The sequence below is a fragment of the Labrus mixtus genome, chromosome 11 (assembly GCF_963584025.1).
Source record: "Labrus mixtus chromosome 11, fLabMix1.1, whole genome shotgun sequence".
Lineage (NCBI taxonomy): Eukaryota > Metazoa > Chordata > Actinopteri > Labriformes > Labridae > Labrus > Labrus mixtus.
Genome location: NC_083622.1, coordinates 20,156,270 through 20,176,190, shown reverse-complemented (window position 1 = coordinate 20,176,190; position 19,921 = coordinate 20,156,270). Strand labels below are relative to the sequence as shown.

The 19,921-nt window shown below is 40.6% G+C and overlaps 1 protein-coding gene across 1 annotated transcript in view; it reads right to left on the bottom strand.

Annotated features, from left to right (window-relative positions):
* Positions 1-9: 9 nt before the first annotated feature.
* Positions 10-19,921, bottom strand: part of st14 (ST14 transmembrane serine protease matriptase) — a 26,466-nt gene continuing 6,554 nt past the window's right edge. The window contains exons 2-19 of the mRNA XM_061050694.1: positions 17,554-17,701; positions 16,781-16,941; positions 14,911-14,981; positions 14,288-14,460; positions 12,403-12,441; positions 11,695-11,923; positions 10,224-10,363; positions 9,983-10,086; positions 9,474-9,583; positions 7,659-7,789; positions 7,083-7,187; positions 5,622-5,729; positions 5,146-5,259; positions 4,474-4,593; positions 3,782-3,962; positions 2,700-2,971; positions 1,973-2,109; positions 10-1,831 (exon numbers count right to left, since the gene is read on the bottom strand). Coding sequence (XP_060906677.1) covers positions 1,667-1,831; positions 1,973-2,109; positions 2,700-2,971; positions 3,782-3,962; positions 4,474-4,593; positions 5,146-5,259; positions 5,622-5,729; positions 7,083-7,187; positions 7,659-7,789; positions 9,474-9,583; positions 9,983-10,086; positions 10,224-10,363; positions 11,695-11,923; positions 12,403-12,441; positions 14,288-14,460; positions 14,911-14,981; positions 16,781-16,941; positions 17,554-17,701 — 2,508 coding nt within the window. The 3' untranslated portion in view covers positions 10-1,666. The remainder of the gene's footprint in view (positions 1,832-1,972; positions 2,110-2,699; positions 2,972-3,781; positions 3,963-4,473; positions 4,594-5,145; positions 5,260-5,621; positions 5,730-7,082; positions 7,188-7,658; positions 7,790-9,473; positions 9,584-9,982; positions 10,087-10,223; positions 10,364-11,694; positions 11,924-12,402; positions 12,442-14,287; positions 14,461-14,910; positions 14,982-16,780; positions 16,942-17,553; positions 17,702-19,921) is intronic.

The following is a 19,921-nucleotide window of genomic DNA, read 5'->3' as shown; positions in this document are numbered from 1 at the left end:
ACAATCAGGTACTGAGGAATCTGATTAAAGATGTTTATTATCAACGCTCATAAAAACATCAGTTTACAAACATCTAAAAAAAAGTTTCAACATCAAAAATGTCCATAATCCAAACAATTTTTGTAGAATACTTATGTTATGTATTTATCTTTATTTCTGAAAAATACACATTTACACCTGTTTAACTTTCACCTGTAGCAAGAGAACAACAAATAGCAGCTCAGCAATATCCTTATAATCTTTTTTAACTTTTTCCCTTAAAATAAATAATACTTGTGCAAATCTTTGGTTTGTTTATCCAGGAAACACTATTTCCAGGTTAAGTCAGGGATTAAGAGTAAAGTAAGCACCTGATCAAATCTCAGATTTGATGAAGTTGTGACCAAAGATGGCAACTTGAAAGGGGAAAAGAAATCACTGCATTGCTCTGTCATATTGTGAAACCCTATTGATTTGTTTTGGCCCTCAGGTATTTTTTTTTTACTGAAGACCCCCATCAGCCTGAGCTTACATAGAGCCACTTGGATCTAATCGTCATCCTCCACCTCCCCTCTTGAATATAACATTTTGGAAACTCATTCACAGAGCAGCCAAGGCCAGTCAGCACGTGTATTTATGCAACAGAAATACTGATCGAGGACCAAGCTTCAGATCAACAACAACTTAAAACAACTTCAGCAACAGTCCAGTCTTTCATTCAGATCCATCTTCTGGGACCACACTGGAGTTTTCTGCCTACAAATCTTGTGTACTTAGCATTAACTGCTGGCCATTTTCCAAACAGCTCACAGGCCTTTAAATTGATTAGTGCTTTTCCCACCTTCCTGGCTGCTTCTGGTTTTCATTCACTTAAGTATTATATTAAAATGTCCCTTTTTTTAAAACTTTTTTTTCATCTTTATTTCAACACACAGTAATGTGGATGTCCCGACAAGTTGATGTTTTGAATTAATAACAGATAAAAACGGAGACTAGTGGCTGCTTCACAGATACTGTAGGTATCAATCACAAGATAACTATTATTTGGAAAATAGTCAGAAGTAAGTGAGTGTTTTGAAGCCAATGTGCTCAAAGATGTCTTATTGTTAGACAATTGATAAATAAAACCCCATATGTAAAGCTATTTAAACTATATACAGGATACGCAAAGTGCAACATTCACCAAAGCCCATGGCACCTGTTCAGAAAAACCCAAAAGGCTTAAAAAGGGCTGAAAATCAACATAAAAACCTATAAAAAGTTAAAATCCTTAATCCATTATTCATAAAAAGATCTTGTAAAAGTTAAAGCGAATTATGAGTTCATGCATATTTCATCACATGTATTAAGGTTATGATAACTTGTGAAACATGTTGACATCTTCGGAGGTACATTAAGACTATACAGTGTTTGCAAACAATGATATACAAAAATATGAGTTAGTGTAGTTTATGTCTGCATGTGTGTGTGTGTGTGTGTGAAAGTGAGTAACAGGGGCTGTGTTCAAAGGGAGTTGGCAACCAAATAAAGTGCTTCCACGCAAGTAGCTGAGTCCATGCGAGAGTCTCCTCAGCTGCTTAAAGGACAACGCTTTGAGACACCTGTCCTGAATCACACTCAAATGTTCCTTCTCCGGAAAGTTTTTTTTCATGTTGCTCTGCATCCCTCCTTGCTCTTTACATCATCCTCAAACCCCTGTCTCCTTCTTGATCCACTCTCTCAGCTTGGTGACGCGCGAGTAGACGCCGGGCTTGTTCCGACGAGCGCAGCCCTCGCCCCAGCTCACTATGCCGGCCTGGAACCACTTCCCACCACTTTCTTCAAAACACACCAGGGGCCCTCCAGAGTCTCCCTGGTGATGACAAGCAGAGGGGAATTGTTATTAGATTGGGTATATATATATATGAGAGCTTGATAAGGTGCGAAAACCTACTGTATATGTGGCGGAAATCTATATTCCGCCCTTTGGATGGAGAACATAGCACAGTCTCACCTGGCATGCATCGACTCCTCCGGCCAAGAATCCGCTGCAGAGCATCCTGGAGGTGACTTGGCCCTCCGTGACCACATTACACACTGTGTCATTGATAATTTTCACCGATGCCTTCTGCAGCAGCTGTGCCTTTTGACCTGAGAGAGCAAGACAAAGGGGTCAGTACTCTGCCACATGACCTCTGTGTTCGTCACCAACATCAAAGGTGTTAATGGGCTGGATTAGTGTTAGCTAATGAAGGTTTAAGAGGCTTCCCAGGAGAGCCGGCGTCTGTCTTGATATATGGATATGGAAGAAGGCTTAATGGAATAGAGCAGATTAGAAAAGGATGAGAGGAAAAAAAAGGAGGTTGGGTTGAGCAGAAAAGAAGTTTGTCATGATGGAAGAGATAAAGAAATTGGAGGGACATTAAAGGAAAGAAAGAAGACAGAATGAAGTGAGAAAGAGATGAAGGGAAGAAGAAGAAGAAGAAGAAGAAGAAGAAGAAGAAAGAAGCAGGCAGGGAATAAAGATAAAGGACAGAGATGAATAGCTAATTGTGAGAAGGATGGGGGAGGAGTGGGGTGTCTTCATTTTGATGTGAGATGGGTATGCTAAAAAGGAAAAAAACAGTTGGAGTGCGGATCACCCGTAATTGAGGAATAACAGAATAAATATTCACATTGTGTCTAGTAATCAGTTACAGTGGGGAAAAAAACCCTACTACAGTTCTACTAGTGCATAATACCTCCTTCTCGAAGCGCGCCCCAGCCTGTGACCCAGCAAGGCGTGCCTGCAGCGAAGACGTGGGAGGACGAGGGGAGGCAGATGGGTTGGATGGTGTTGGTGAACTGCAGCGGCTGACTGAGCTCCAGCAGTGCGATGTCATAGTCAAAGGTCATCTGGTTGTAATCTGGGTGGGTGATGATCCTCTTCAATGGGCGGAGCTGTACGCTGTCATCCTCCTTGTACTGGTCCTGCATGCCGCTATAGGTCTGCCAGTTGGATGCAACATAGTTCCTGTGGTAGGATCATAGGGGAAAGGTTATGCTTTTGTACTCGCAAGCACCAGGATGGGAGGATGCAATGTCATGACCTTGTGTCCAATCTAATACGATACCAAACCAAATAAGGCCTGAAGCATACGCAGCTTAAAGGTTAGAGTGTTAGAAAGCAATAACACACCTTCTCTAACAGTTACTGCAAACACTTTTAGGCAACAAAGGCAGGATATGCCACATTGTAATTCTGCTGGGTTGCATTCAGTTTTCAAGATATGTTGAAAACACTTGATATTATTTATGATGAGCAGTGACTGTAAAAAAAAAACCTATTTAGTGGCTTGAATGTCCAATCTAGAAAATGCTTACAAATTAAATTATGGTGTGTACAGCAAATATCAACAGCAACTGAAAGTCTAAGAAAATGCACACATTCCCTGACTAACAGCATGGTAAGTGCTCCACCTACAGGTCACTCTTATTATTACATCCTCCTGGTTTTTAATAGATGAGATGTAAATTTGGCCCCCCCAAGGTTTTTCTGAATTAACTGCATCATCAGGGGCTAATTTTCAGACTTTGCAATTTTCATATAAATGGTCCTCTGTTGTGCACAGTTCTACTATTCTTCCAGCAGAAAGTGCATTGGAGTATTGCATAATGAGATTGAATAAAAGGTAAATAACTTGATGAATAATAACATTTGGAGGAAAACAATAACGGTTTAGAACACAAAACATATGAGACAGACTGTGGTTAAGGATGTGTACAGTATAGTCCAGCTCTGTACATGTGCACGAGTGTTATGGACGCTTCAGCTGTGACTTACATTGGGCTGCTGGTGATGAAGCAGTGTGAAGCAGAAAGGAGCCACCTCTCTGATATGATTGATGCTCCACAAGCATGCCCAGAGGTGAGAAAGTGAAGGCTGACCTGCCATGGCCACTCCCCTAGATCTGCGTTTTGCCCTCCCACGATGCGGTTCATCTTGTATGGCCTTCTGCCACAATCTGGCAATAAAAATCAGAACATAATGAGAAAGGAGGCGCATTGAATTACGGGTGTTAACTACCAGTTGAGACTGGCAGAAGTGATCAGAGATAGAAAATCTGAAATCAGATTTAGCTGACTTGAAGCCATCATGATGTCGGCCTTGGTTTTGAGTGCTACTATGGCTCGTTGGAATCCTAATAAAGCACTCTGGCATATTAGCTGATCAAAAAAGAAAAAGAAAACCAAAAAAAAAAAAAGCTCAGACACACCCCGAGGCTGAAACTGGGAAAAAAATAAAAACTTCAGAGATGACAAGAGCCACTTTCAAAGAAGAATGAAATAAATAAAGCAGTCAAGGCCTGAGGCACTTTTCTAACAGACAGTCCAACATGCAGCTCAACCGGCTCTTCTGTAATCTATTTGAATGACACTGAAAAGATTAGATCCACTTTCAGCTGTTTAAGGGGGGAAAAAAATGTAAAAGCGGAAATTTGTAAGGCGGAGTGAAAGGAAAAAAAATTATCTCACCACAGCCTTTTTCGTCTGAGTTATCAGAGCAGTCGTTGACGCGGTCACATTCGGCGTTCACCTTGTTGACACAGTCACTGTTCTCACACTTGAAGCTGAAGTCGGAGCAGATACCTGGAGCTATGGCCGGGCAGAGACAGGTGCCAATATCAAAACACACATAGCACATATATTTCCATCAAAGTGTTAGAGCAATGCTAGTCTGAAGGGGTAAAAAGACTATGCAATCAGCGAGGCTTTAAAGTGAGCTTTGAAAGCACAATGCAAAGTGATTGAGGAGCAGATTGCATTGATTGGGGGTATTGATTGGGGTTGAGGCCTAATATCCCTCTTTATTCACGAAAGTGAAAATCAAGAGGAAATGCAATAGTGCCCTGTGTGTGTGTGTGTGTGCGTGTGTGTGCGTGAAAGCGAGTATGTGAGCAAAAGGGAAATTGTTAAAGTGTGAAGTAGAAGTAGTAGAAGTAATGATAAAAGAATATTAACAGTTAAAATTGCTCTGTGTAAAAAATGATGTCTTTACTGTAGAATTTTTGCGGTACCTAACTCTTTTCTGATCCTTGGATGAAGGTTAATTGCTTAATGGTTTGTGGTACATGCTTTAAAACCACTCTGGTGGGGTTTTATTTAAATGCCTGAGTGGCTGGAAGGAGAATAAGAGTAACCACTTACATGTTTCACAAGAGGCCTCATCACTTCCATCTTCGCAGTCCTGCTTACTGTCGCACACAACTTCCTGAGGCATACAAAGTCCATCGCCACAGCGCCACTCGTTTTCCTCACAATCTGGAGGCAATGGATCATGGTCATGAGGAAATTATAACAAAATAAAGATGAAAATTCAATTGAGGAAAGGACAATCACATAACTTTTCATGAGGACATTAGCAGCAAAGCTGTGGTGGACATTAGCATCTGTCTCCGCTCTCCCCGTGAGTATTACACATTATTAAGGGTCTGGATGGATGCTCAGCAAATTGGGCGAGGCCTCAAACAAACTCCATTACTGATACAATAATGACTGCACACAGCCAAAGAGTCATTGACCAGAACATTAGCAGTGATGTGCATTTAATGTTAGCATGATTAGCCTAGCATTAGATAGTGCTTTGTGTCCCCTAAAGAGCGCTTTAAGAAGAAAACACTTACTGCATTGTTTCTCGTCACTGCCGTCCCCGCAGTCGTTGACCCGGTCACACACCCAGAGTTTGGGTTTGCACAGACCGTTCCCACAGGAAAACTGGTCCTTTTCACACTCTGAGGGAACAGAATGGTATTAAACAACAAAATCAGGAAGATGTTCAATTGAGTGATTTGAAAAACTTGATCATCTTCAACATTAATCACTGAATATGTAAAATGTTACAGAAAGGTTAATTGCTTGTTCACCCAAGTAAGAGGAAAAATAGGCAACACTCTAAGGTTTGAAGGGTAAATATCAAGATAGGCTGTTTTCACATATGCACCCCTGAAAATTTAAATAAAATTTCAGGCAGTCTGGCCTTGAAATCAAATTCAAAGAGCTCAGAAGCGGCGATTTGAGCAACAAAATCTGAAACATAATGAGGATTTTTTGCCTTTATATCAATGTGTAGTTCGACACATTCATAATACCCACAAAATAGTTGAGAAGAAAAAAAAACCAAAACGTTATAACTTGCATGGAGATCACATCAGTCACATGCATAGTCATTGGTCATGTGCCAGTCGCAGGATATTAACGCCACTACCCCCTCCTGCTTACTTGGGGTGAATTTTAACAAATATTTCCCGCTGCGTTCTCATGTTATCTCACCCAAACTTCATGTGGAAATGTACTTAGGTACTGGCAGGAAAATTCCATCTGAAGTTGGAGTGAAAAATTTGGCTGCTTGCGTTCACACATGCAACTCATTCTGAATATTTCACAAGGTTTTTGGGAGTTTTGTGCTAGTGTGAAAGCAACAATAGTTAGCTTAACTTCAATACACAAGGACAGAAAACTGCAAGCCTGGCTCATAAAAACACAAACAGTTTTTACAAATAGTTCAAAAAGGAGATTGATGCAACCCCTTAGGTTTGGAGGTCCAATATGAAGATTGTTGCCATAGCTTGGAATGAAAAGCACTAGTCTTGTTCTTTTGTGAAGGTAACAAAATATGTCTTCTATGGCTCATTAAAGTTGCTAAGTGCTTCCTAAAAATAGAAGTTGAAGTTTTACAGGGGGTTGTGTATGAGGCTATAACTTTAATGTCTGCAATAAGAAACTTTCCAAAGCCTGGCAACCTCAAAATGAAATAAATCACTGCACCAGGCAAAGACTTAGTCTGTTACATTACGCTATATAAATCGCATAATCTTTGTTTTTACTATTTAGATTTTTTAACCTGTGATGAAGTCAAGCTAGTTGTCCCATTAAGGCTGTATCCAGACTTTATGCTAAGCTAACTGGCTGCTGGCTGTAGCCTTATATTTAATGGGCTAAGTTATGAGAGTGGTATTGATCTGAAGATCCACCTCTTGGCAAGAACTGTAAAAATAAAAAGCAGGCAGGAGGCTATTTTTAAGAGGATGAGAAATTTAGACTACAGAAAGACAGAAGATGTGTGGATGGGTCAAGAGGGAACTTACTGCACTTCCTCTCGTCACTCATATCACCACAGTCGTTCCAGCCATCACACTGTAGATCTTTGGAAATGCAGATGCCGGAAGCACAGGCGAACATTTTGGGACAAGCTGCTCAAAAAACAGAGAATAAAAGGAAATAAAGACCATGATGACAAATTGAGCAAGTGGGAATGACAGTGTATGTTTGCAGCATCCATCATGTTGCCACTGCTTGTCCCTGTTGATCAGAGCAATTATAAATCCATTTCGCTCAAACTGGGAGACAACATAAAGAGTGAAGGGAATTGAAAGTGGAGTGCTCCTGACTGACACTGGCAAATAAAATGGACCCAATAAACAAGCTCTCTGGTGATTAGTCTAGCTCTTGAGTTTCACTGCTGCAGTTTCTAAGCCTCTATCCCTAAACAGCTCTATTTGACTGTCAGTCAGCCAGTGCCTGGTGGTCTCCCAAACGACAGTTACTCCCTGCATCTTGCCTGTAATGGCAGGCTATGAGTGTCACTGTCACGACACAACATTTCACGCCAATCTTGCAAATTGTCAAGCAAATGTGGGTGCCAGACCAGACTTTAAACTCACGATCTGCGGGATCGTAGGCGCTGTACTCTGCGCTGAAGCCTTTGTCAGTGTACGACTCATCGGAGTGAAACTTCACCTCGAGGACGTTGGAGTCGCTGGTTATTGACAAAGAGGACAATTCTCCACAATACCTGAGACACAAAACAAACGTTCAGAAGAAAAGTCAAGCTTATTTTTACGTCTCTCACTGCATTTAAACGAGTCTTTAAAATCATTTGAATATACAGTATATTGATTGCCATTTTCCCTGCAAACTATTCTTATTTGTTCCCATGACGCATACATGTGCAACACCCGGATTTTAAGTCATGCAATAATGTGTCTGTTATTCTAATTTTTAGTGATAATAATTATTTTTTTTGGTTATTCAAAATTATGTGCTTGTATTTTACTCTGTTTTTTTTTCAAACATATACTTGTGGGCCAAGATGCTACAGGCTCTGGGCACTGTTGGGCTGTCTTGGCTGACGTGCCTCTTCAATGTCTAGCGGGGGTCTGGGACAGTGCCTGTGAAGAGGCAGACCAAGGTGGTGGTGGTTTCCATTTTTTAAAAGGGGGACCGTACTCAAATTATCGGGGTATCACACTTCTCAGCCTCCCTGGGAAAACTGTTATTCTCCGATGTGTGGATGCTGACTCAACTGTGTCTCTTTTATTTCTTCTTCTTTTTTACTTTTTTTTGAGTCCGCCTGTCTTGTAAACTGGGCACACTTCATAATTATGAACATACATAAAGCCATGCATGCGTTGTATTACGACGTGATGTTCAAGAGGTAACTGTGCTCAAGCCCGGTTAGTCCTGAAGCAGTGTGAGGGCAGACCAGCGGGGAAATGGGGAGGCATGACAATCATGCAGTACGGGACAGCTTTGTTGCATGAGTGCGCCCGAAGACCGAGGCCATGGTTATCTGCCGAATAAAACCGTGGATTGCTGACTTCGGGTGGTGTGTGAGTCTTTGCCCCAAATCAAGGAGTTTAAGTATCTCAGGATCTTGATCACGAGTGAGGGTAAGATGGACCGTGAGACTGACAGGGGATTGGCTTAGTGTCTGCAGTAACGCGTTGTACCGAACGGTTGTGGTGAAAAGGGAGCTGGGCCTGAAGGCAAAGCTCTCGACTTACTGGTCAATCTTCATTCCAAGCCTCATCTATGGAAATGAGCTATGGGACTGAAAGAATAAGATCTCGGCCAAAATGAGTTTCCTCTGGACAGTGGTGGGCTCAGCCTTCGAGATAGCGTGAGGAGCTCCGACATTCGGGAGGAGCTCAGAGAAGAGCTGCTACCCCTTTGCTTCAAAAGGAGCCACTTGAGGTAGTTTGAGCATCTGATTAAGATTGCTCCTGTCTGCCTCCCTTTGGAGGTTTTCCAGGCACACCCAACTGGGAGGAGACCCCGGGGTAGACCCAGAGTTTGCTGGAAGCGGATAAAAATGGATGGCTGGATACTTTTGGCAGATTATTTTATGTTATGTGCTTCTTGCTTGAAACTTGCTATACAAATTAAATTATTATTTAGTAGTATAGTGTTATTATTTTTATACATTTTTAGCACTCTGTAATAATAGGAGTCATTACAGAGATAAGAGAAAAGGGCAATGACACAAATTATGTCTAAAAGTGCAAGAAACTTAAGCAATCAGAGAAGCAGTAGTTTAAAACAGTTTAGTCCCATTATCTAACATTTTTATTTGGAGTGAAAGTGAAGATAGAAAACTCTAAATGTGAGTAATTGCTCAGGAAACTGTACGCACAGTCTGTAAACAATGATGTACCACACACTGCTCAGGGTATCATTTAAATAAGTGAATGTCTTACTTGGTGCCCATAGCCTCCACATAGTCTTTGTGACACACACGGATGTCCACGCCGGGCTCCTTCATGCGAAATATGTTGAACTTTACCCTCACCAACTTCCCAGCAGGGACCTGCAGCACAATGAGAGACCTGATTGGTTCATAGCCACCTTATTTACCATGCATGTCACTCCTCCACCAACACACTAAGACATGTGTCTGTAGCCAGTGTAAGGGCAGGCAGACAAGCTGCTACACACCCAAACAGACCATGGGCAAACATGCACACACACACAATAAACACACACCAGCATAAAACTCCAACACACAAAACACCGCAGCCCAGCTAGAGCTGCGGCAGCAACAGTGCTCTGACAGATGAAGATAGAAGAGGTACTGAACAGCTTGGCTTCTACAGTGCTGCCTCAGCATTTCTCTCATGGCAGGCTAAGGATGGAGGAGGAGGAGGAGGAGGAGGATGGAGGGGTTTTAGGAAGAGGAGGGGACAGGGAGAGGAGCAGTGATGCAAACCTTGATGGTCCACTTGCAGTCCACAGCGGGAGGATAAAAGCTGGGGTGAAGAGGGGAGGTGAAGACTCCTTCCCTTTCAGTAAGATCACCACCGCAGCGTTGAACTGAAAACAAAATATATTTAAACATTTGCTTGTGATGGATTAAGTATTAAACACAGTTCAAGAAATCTAAGTTAACTGTTTCAAAACATTGAAGTTTGGAAGTGGAGGATAACAAGTGCTGACAGTGCCATTGCTACCTTTAGATTTGGGGATGGCTCTATAATTGGCCATAAATCCAGGCTTCTGCACAAAACCGTCAGTAATCAGGTTAATCAGCATGATATTCCCAGATGACGACACCTCGAGGGGGTTGGAGGGCGGCCTCTGACCACACTTCCTGTTGACAATCAAGAAAGATGGGGAACATATCAGGTAGTGTTAGAGAACCAGTAAGAAGGCTGTTTCCTGATAAAGGTAGTAGAAACAATCATGAAGAGTAAGCTCAATGACTGATTCGTCACTGAATTATGTTTTGTTTTAGCTAAGGCTGTTCAATACTTAACCATACTTAACTCAAAATACTGCTATTCTTTTTAGTCAGGAGCAATAAAAATCCATTCAGCAAACAAGTTTAAATACTTTAAGAAAAAAAAATTGAGAACAAATCAATAGATAAGCAGCAAGAGGTAGAGAAAGAGATAAAAAAAAAAAAAGCAGAGATGTGCCAGTGCTAGATAAAAATTGCTTAGGCAGAGTTTCAAAGTCAAAGATTAGGTGCATTAGCAAAAAAAAGTTTCAGCAACACTGCCGGCAAAGCAAGGGAGGTGTAAATGACACTGCAAGAGCAGCAATACATCTACCTCCAGTAGAATAATGTCATTACAGAGTATTATATTATGGCTCTCATAAACCCCATGTCACCTTGGATAAAGCGGATCGCTCAATAGCTTTATAAAAATGTTATGCATCACTTGGTAACGCATATTTGTTTGGCAATGCTTTCTGACTTTTAAATTGCCTGCAGCTACAACTGATTGTAGCATCAGGAGCTTGTAGTATCAGAATTGTAGCCACCCCCCCCCCCCTAGATTCATTGCAATTACACTCAGTGGTGTAGCAGGACTCAGGTTGGCACCCATCACAGATTTGAAAGGAGAAGTCTTTTTGAGCCAACTCAATCTCACTGAGGTCTCAAAAGTTAACAATAAAATGGGACATGCAGCACTAAAGGCTTCAGGGCCAAAAAGAAATATGAAAAAAAGAGAATCCAGTGAAAGCATCAAGTGAAAAATGTTTCCCACCCACTTTGAAACAGATTTTACTCCTAAATCCCTTTGCAACATTTCAGTCTCATTCAAAGTGAATCCTTGCAGTTTTGTCTTCTAGGAATTATAAAGAACTACATTTCCCCTCTCAAGGCTAAAAAAAGCTAAATATGTTGGTTAAGCCCATCAAACGAACCTTGCAACCTCAGTTTAAAGCATTATACGTGACTGGTGTCACTATGATTACTAAAGGAGTAAATATGAGTCAGTTGACTTTTTAATTTAAAAAAAAAAAAAGATTCTCGGGGGCAGATGCATACCTGCTAAGATGCATAGCATATAAATCTTTTTTATATTTAAACCCGGTCCTTTCTTAAAAGGTTTACTTTAAAATAGCACCAGTATGACTTTGTGCCATGGTCAACATGTCACCCACCACATATTCACATTCCCTAGGACTTACTCTGTGATGGCCTGAGAGTCATCCGGACTCAAAGAGTCAAAGATGGAGACGAAGTCATCGGAGCAGTCATCCTCGATGTTGAAGAAGGGGAAAGTGACCAATATGGCTTTGCCCTCTGAAGCTCGAATCTGCCACTGGCACCGAGAACGGGAGGGGTAGGCCTTGGGGTAACCTGGCGATGAAAATGTCTGCGACCTTTCACCGGCCTCCAGGCGGAAGAAACACTCCTCTGGGAATCACAACATTGTTCAGTGAGCATTGTGATGTGACCAGGAATCGGTAGTTCATAGCTTGTTTTGTTTTTTTAACCTTAAAACTCGTCATGATATGATACCATGATCATCACACATAACTTTTCCATTACAAACACCACATTTAAGCACTATGTAATCACAAGTTTGTGCATCCTTTATGTGATAGTTGTATGTAGAAGAGGGGTTAGTGTAAGAATAGCCCAGCTACTATGGTAATGTAATGTAGTCTAATCATCCCACAGTTATGAATCTCCAGACAGTGACAAAGAAAAGTGTCTGGCACAGTGTCTGACTGGCTCTGGCCTGATAACAAGGTTCTCCATTTCTGACTGGAGTAGCACATGTACAACACAGGCTGGACCAGCCATTTGTTACAGACTTGCACGAGTGTTTGCATTTAGCCAGCTGGACAATTACAACTGCACGTGATTGAAGTGGGACACGCAATACTCACTGGCACCTCTGGGGTTCCTGGCCATTCGAGGATCTGTGACTAAAGACACAGAGAGAGAGAGAGAGAGGGAGAGAGACAGAAGGAAACAGGTGGAAATGTAAGAATGGGTCACCAACATTGGGATGCTGATAGAATTTGATGCACAACCCCAAAATATTTGGGTTGCACATTTTCTGTCCCATTTCCCCGCGGTTAAGGGAGCTGGTGATGGTGTGCAGCTCTTTCTGCTTCATCTCACCTTGCCCTACAGCAGCAAGCCATACATCTCTGTCTAACTATATGAGACAGCAACATCAAATCATACCCACAGAAATCTTTTTAAAGAGCACCAAAACCACTGAGTCACAGGGGCCAGCACTTGGCTGGTGGCCAGGGTGTGGACAAATGCAATGTGAATGCTGAGAAGACAGAAAGAAGAAAAATGGCTGTCTCAAGCCAGGCCAGAGCCCAGCTAATATCATTAGAGGGTCCAAACAACATAAAATGTGCAATCTCAGACGCAGCAAAAGCAGAAAGGTCTGGCTTATCTGTTATCATCTTATCAGCACAGCTCAGGGCAGGTTTCTACAATACAAATAGAAAGCAAACTGAATACCAAAGCTGATAGGAGACGACACCCGACCATATTCACATGGTTGCTGTTTTCCTCAAATGTCAGGCTCAGGTTGGAAGATCAAATTTTGTTATGATATCATACTGCTGTGTTCCAGGTTGTATAGATGTAGGGAATCTGAAAAAGTGTTGTCATGTCAACGCTCACCTGCAGTACTGAGCAGCAGCAGAAAAGACAGAGTAAATATGAAGGGAAATCTTTGGATACAATAAGATGAAGCAACATATTATATGTGATGTATATGAAAACAGATTTTAAATCAAGAACGGTCAAGACCACCACGGACAGACTATTTCACCACCTCATTACTGTGATTAGAAAGAATACGCTCCTGTCTAAAACAACCAATAACTTCAATTTATTTTTAATTTGATGTTTGGTTTCCAAACCATAAGGAGTTTATCTTATCTTTAACTAAAGTTATGAATGAAAGAGCTGTTGTTAGGTCACAACATTTTTGGAAATCTATACATTTTTGTCTTATTCATATTAGACACCTGCAAAAACTCTAAATATCAGCAAGCCTATTCATCTAATTTCTAGTCAAAAATATCTCTTTACATTTATGATAAGCCACATTCACCTGACAAATCCAGATACAAATCTTATTTCAAGCTATTAAAAATATATGTATGGACTTGTCAAGTGAATGTGGCTTTTATCAGAATAATCACACATTTTTCACAAAAAGTTAGATATACAAACTTGCTAAGATTGAAGATTTCTTTGCATTGTGCTGCTTTGAAAACAAAAGTGCAGCGACCTTGTTTGTTGCGGTCACATTTATCTAAAAGCAAACTTGACTTAAATGATATTGATGGTCTTGATCTTCATTGATATTTATCAATGATCTGGTCTTGGTATTGACTCGGTCTCGACCCCTAAATGTCTTGGTCTTGTCCTGGTCTCAGGGCACTCTGTCTTTGTAAGTACTAATATTAGCTGTCTGCTAACTAAAGCTAATGGGTTATCATGGTTTACTTGAAGGCTAAATGATTCTCAAGCTGTCCACTATCCTTTGTCTTTTGAGTTGGTTGTTATGAGGAAGCAGTGAAATGATCACCATGATTAGATAGATACCATACATTTATAAAAACACAACACAGCAGTATGGTTTTATAACAGCATTTGAGCTTCTCTCGTGACCACATATCAAATAAAAATGGGTTTTTATTATATTCAGATTTTCATTCACAGCACCTTATCCATGCCTCTTGTTGAATGTCATGTCCCTTACTGTGACCCACCCACTCGACTCCTGCTGGTACCTACTTGAGGCAGTGACCTCAGTGATTTTGATATTTTTAAGGTCTGTTGTTTTGCGCTGGGCTTCAATGCCATTCTCCAGTGTCTCCAACACTCGCTGCTCAGAGAACTCCGACATGATCTCCAGGTCTTCGACTGGAATATCAAATTGGGACCAGTAGTAGGCTATCACACCCTCACTGTTGAAACAAAAAAAGAGAGAGAAATGGAGGCATGATGGGAAAGAAGAACAGGTGGAGACCATTGTGTTTGACTTCAGAGACGTAGCAAAAAATAGACATACATCCACACAGGTTCACAATTCTCTAAGTTGTGGATGGTGAAGGGATGACTCTCCCCACTCTGTCTCTAATTGGCTAATATGCAAATATTCAAGAGGACTCTCACATGTCACTGTTTATAACAGAGGCAGATTATCCTCTGCTGGACGGCCCACATAAATAAAGAGAGTATACCCACTTCTTTACTAGACCACTGGATGTATATCCCGCAAGATCACAAGATAACAAACTAATTCAATGTAATTTTAAAAGTACGAAGAAGTACAACAGTCTTGAAAACAAGTTTTAATGTGCCGTTTCTTTTCTATTACTTAAAAAATGAAGTGGGGCTCAAGACCATGACTTTACCTGAATGCAGAGATGACAGATCTGGTGTGGTATTGAGCAAGGAGTGGATCTTTCTTGTAGTTTTCCTTCAGCTGTGTAGAGAATTTTTTTTTTTTTTAATGAAAAGAACATGTACAAGATTTGTGCTTGTCAGCCTAAAGACAAAGCACAAAATGAGCATGTTAACATAAAAACTGCCTTCCATGAAAAGCACACTACAACAGGATTCTCAATTAGCTGTCTTGCCTTCGGCTTTAGAGAGCTGCGAACTGATTCAGACAAGGCTGCAGTCATACTCTGTGGTCTTTAATTGAGGTCAATGCCATATTTTATGCATGTGCAGTGTTATCTAACTATAGAGCAAGTGCTTTTTGAGATGAGGGTTAAAAAAGCAGCTGCAGGGGATGAGCAGGTTTCATTTGTATGATTTGGTAATGAAAGCAGAAAATGACATGATGGGAAAGGAAAAGGATTTTTCGCTGGACTAATTGGTCAATTATCATAAAATAAAATATCAAGAAATGTCTAAAAAAATGACGTTAGACAATTTGAAAGTAAGGGCCTTTGTCAAACCAACCCCTACATCCTCTCCCTCCGTGGCAGAGTGCACTCTGTTAGAAGTCACACTCCCAGCTGAATGAAGGTGTAGGGTTTAAATACAGCGGCAGACTTAATAGGGCGGGCCCTCTGCGTGGATGCGCAAACAGAGGGGTAGTGGGTAGGGACAGGGTGTAGTGGCTGGTTCGAAAAAGACCCGAAAGGTGAAGCTAAAGACTTAGAGCAAGGTTCTAGAACATGTGTTGCAATATAGAGATGCACCATTTTTAAGATACCAATACCTATAGCTGGACTGGAGTATTGGACAATACCAAGAACCTCTCTTAACTGAAGAGTCTGAACTATTGGAAAGTTAAATGTTTGTTTCGGTTAGTGTAAGAAGCGGGGCGTCAGTATCACAGCTCCGCCAGCTGATACTGGGCAAGACTGGCTCTATATTCTGTCACCAGCTCCAAATGTGATCACCCATTACAAGGAGTGTTTTCGGCTTCACTTTTGTACAACAGAAGGAGGTGTAAACTTGTGGTTTGTTTTTATTAACAGTCAATCCTGCGCTAGCACTGAAGTGTGTTGTTTGTAATATCTTAAGTAGCTGAAACCACATTATTTTTTCCGTTGGAAAATGATTATCATATTGGACTAATGCATACATTAGCAGACTGGCTACTACCAAAAAACAATTCAGGTTGAATCGCAGGCTGAGGCTGATACTGGTTACTGATACCAATAATGGTATTAGTACTGAAACATCTCTACTTTACTGTAACCACACGTTACAGTTTGTATGCATCATGTCAACAGTGACTTGTCTCTAAAGGTATTCTTCAAAAGCTGTCTTTTTAGTTGTATGAAAGTGCAAACCTCGTACAAAACATAAAGCTTACCCCTCCATTTATCAAGTCATCTCATATTCCAGTCAACCACTTACACTCTAATCCTCACCTAACACCCTCACTTCAGTAGCTTTTCACTGAGAAAGTGCTTGCCTGATGGTATTTGAGTGAATGCTTTTTTGCTATCAAAACATGCTCCTAAGTGGTGCTACAAACAGCTCCACTGCCTCCAATAATAGGAGATGCTGTTGAGGAAATTACGGAGGCAATGTACGGCCTTTTTATTCTACCCACGCAAATGTGCCTTCAGCAGTTTCTGCGCACTAGGAGGGACATAAAAAAAAAGGGAAAAAAAAGCATTTCAACGATGCCAAACAACAACCACGACTAATCCACAATGAGTAAAGGGAACCGGGTGTATTGCTCAAAATAGTCCACAATAAACAATGAAGAAAAGGAGCAAGAATAGGAATGTCATGTCTTTTGGGTGTCAAACTCACAATTGCCCCCAGGTTATCCGCCAAGGACTGGAATTCCTTGCTCTTGGTATCCTCCAGCTTCTCGTTATACGGCACATCGACTAACTTCATGTGTCCACTGAAGACCTGAGTGGATGGGCTGAGCTGCATACTTACGGTGGATCCTGAATCAGCGTCTTTAACTTGAAGGAGAGAGGCAGGCGAGACTTCAGTGTTTGATCAACAAAATGCTGTATGATAGCTGCCTTTGATGAAAGAGAAGACTCTGGGTTTTAAACAGGCCTTGGAGCACTATTTAAAAGTTGTGAAGTGTGATCCCTTACCGAGAAGACAGTTTGGCTCTCAGAGCAATTAAAGCAGCCAGTTGAATCAAGAGGCTGTTTATCAAGACTTCAGAGGCCTTTTTATCAGACACACGAAGCTGCGCCATGGACTCAGTGACATTTTTCTCCGATGCATTATTAAAAGGAGAATGTCGTAGCTGTCAAATAGGCTAACACTAATGGGAAATTACCAAGTCCAAACAAGCCACTCTTACACTTTAATATCAAAGAGCTGTGCCTTAACAACAAGTGGGAATGATCTACTTTGCAGTTCTCTGATGTAATGCCCAGCTTGGCATTAACTGATGTTAGAAATGTAAATACTCAAAGTTCTTATCTAATTCCATCAGGAATAAACTTGATTCATAAAAAAAAGGTCCTTATTAATTCATCCAAACATGTTAAGGGATTAGCATTACATTCTGTAGTGTTTTGCCTTTAGAGAAAAGTTCAGGTTTAAACTATACTCACAGACAAACAGCCATATGAGGAACGCTGCTATAGCTGCAAGGATTAGAATCCCCATCAGAACCCCAATCACGATGCCGACCTTCTTCTTTGACGACTTCCTCTCTTTGCTGGATGAGAAGTCAATCTGCCCATGACGGCCATTAAGACCCTGATGTAGAAAAAGAAAAGAGGGAAAGAAAAATGGTCAGCAAACATACAGCAAGAACTTTGATAAGACTGTGAACATTGTAGCAAGTATTTCTGCAGTGTGTAGTGCATCTTTAGAGAAACATCAATAACAGAACAAATCTGCAAACACTGCCTGGCCACTTTAAGTCTCCATGGTTGTATGTCTCTACTTAACTTCCATAAACGTTTCCCATAGACTGACATTGTAAGTGTTGTCAGGTGGCCATGGGAGGGAGGATATCTATTGAATCGTTTGAAAGAAAATGTCGCCCTTAAAACGAATGATCAGCACACGTGGGACAACATTTTTATGATGCATGTTTGCACCACCATCTGCAGGAGTGACATAAAACCAAAAAAGGTTTGTTTGTGTCTGTCAGAGCGTGTTATCGACAGCAGACCCTTTTCCTGACAGCAAGACAAATACAAAGGAAAGTTAAATCACAAAATATGTAACAATAATTGTAACATTGTAATACAACTATGTTCATACATTACTGAGATTTTCTGAGGTTTCTTTAAACCTTAACCATCAAGAGTTCATCCTTGATTTCATTGAGACATTTGGGCCAAATTATGACCAAGTATGACCTCCTCTTGTTCTTTAAATACTAGAATTAAAATAAATCAACATGAATACTGCATAGGGAAAAAAAAAGAAGAAAAAAAAAAAGGTCCAAGACGTAACAGCATCACATTGAAGTTGACATTATCAAATATTTGTAGGAAATTGTGTGAAATCTTCGAGTACGGGCCAATTCATATTTTTAGAGATCACATGGATAAATAAAAAGATGGATGCAAATTAAAAACAGATGCCTCTGTATACTGACTAATGCAAAAGCAGCAGCACATAAATAGATTTTTTTTCAAGATTCTCATAATTAAGCTGCGTTACCAAGGCCATCAGAAACAGTTTGTCTTTTACCCGTTTCTTTTGTATTACTCTTTCTCAATGATAACTCAGGAAAATTAATTGGCAACCTCTTTGATTGGTTTAATGCAATGGTTCCTAGGCTGGGGTCTGGGCCCCAAAGAGGGGACATCAAAGACTTTAGGGGGGTGTGAGACTGTCTGCTCTGAGGTTGTCATAATTATATTTTATACCTAGGGATGTAAAGATTAATCTTAAAATCGTGATAATTCGATTCAAAGGTGTCAAGATTCACATCGGTACTCTGAAAAATTAATTACAATAATATTGTGAGCGTCAGCAGTTGTAGAGCAGAGGCGGCAAGATTTTGTAATTGAGGACGCACCACAGTCTTTTAAATCGGAGGTGTGGAAGCATTTTGGCTTCCCAAAGACAGAAAATCAAAGAGGTGAGAAGATAACAGACAAGACATAAACTGTGTGCAAATACTGTAAGAAGACAGGGAACTACAAAAGCACAACCAACATGATGCAGCTGAGCATTTAATCGACACCACAATGAGAAGCTCCAATCACCTCCCCTTGTTGCGAGAAAAAAAAACATTTAAAAAGCCAGGCTTTGCAGCCTCTAAAGGAATCTGTTTCAGTCATAATTTGTCTACAGTCTGATTTTTTTAAATAAACTGTGAGAGAATCGTATCGTGAACCCAGAATCATGAGTCATATTGTATCGTGAGTTGAGTGAATCGTTAAATCCCTAATATTATTCTATTCTGTCCCTTCTGCATCTTCCTGAAGTCGCAGGGATGGAAAACAAAAACACAGCATTTTTGAATGGTTAATTTCACCTCAAACTCTGCCTGGGAGTTCAAACTCTCAGACAGCTCAGTTGATGAGTTAAAAGTAATATTCATCAAACATTTCACTTTTTTACTGTTCCCATTGGTTATTTTCATTTACTCTTCAATCTGAAACAAGTTCTTTTTTTGTGTGTAGTTAAGTTAATGTTGGACCTTCGATCACTGGAAGTCTTAGTTTCTTTCAAAATAAAAGTGCTTCTTTATCCAAAGAGGAAAAAAATTCCCCTTAGCATAAGACAGTTCAAACTACAAAATAAAAGCATGACAAAAAAATTTAATATCAAACATGGGATTTAAATGTGATGAATTGCAATTAACTATTGCAATTCAGTGATAAATCGTGAGTAAAAAATGTAAATTGACTGCCCTGAATATACTGTTCCCTTCTCGATCCCCAGGAAAGGTTGTGGATGCACACTTACACAGGGTTTTGTAATGGCAACATGTGATTTTGTATTACTGCCATT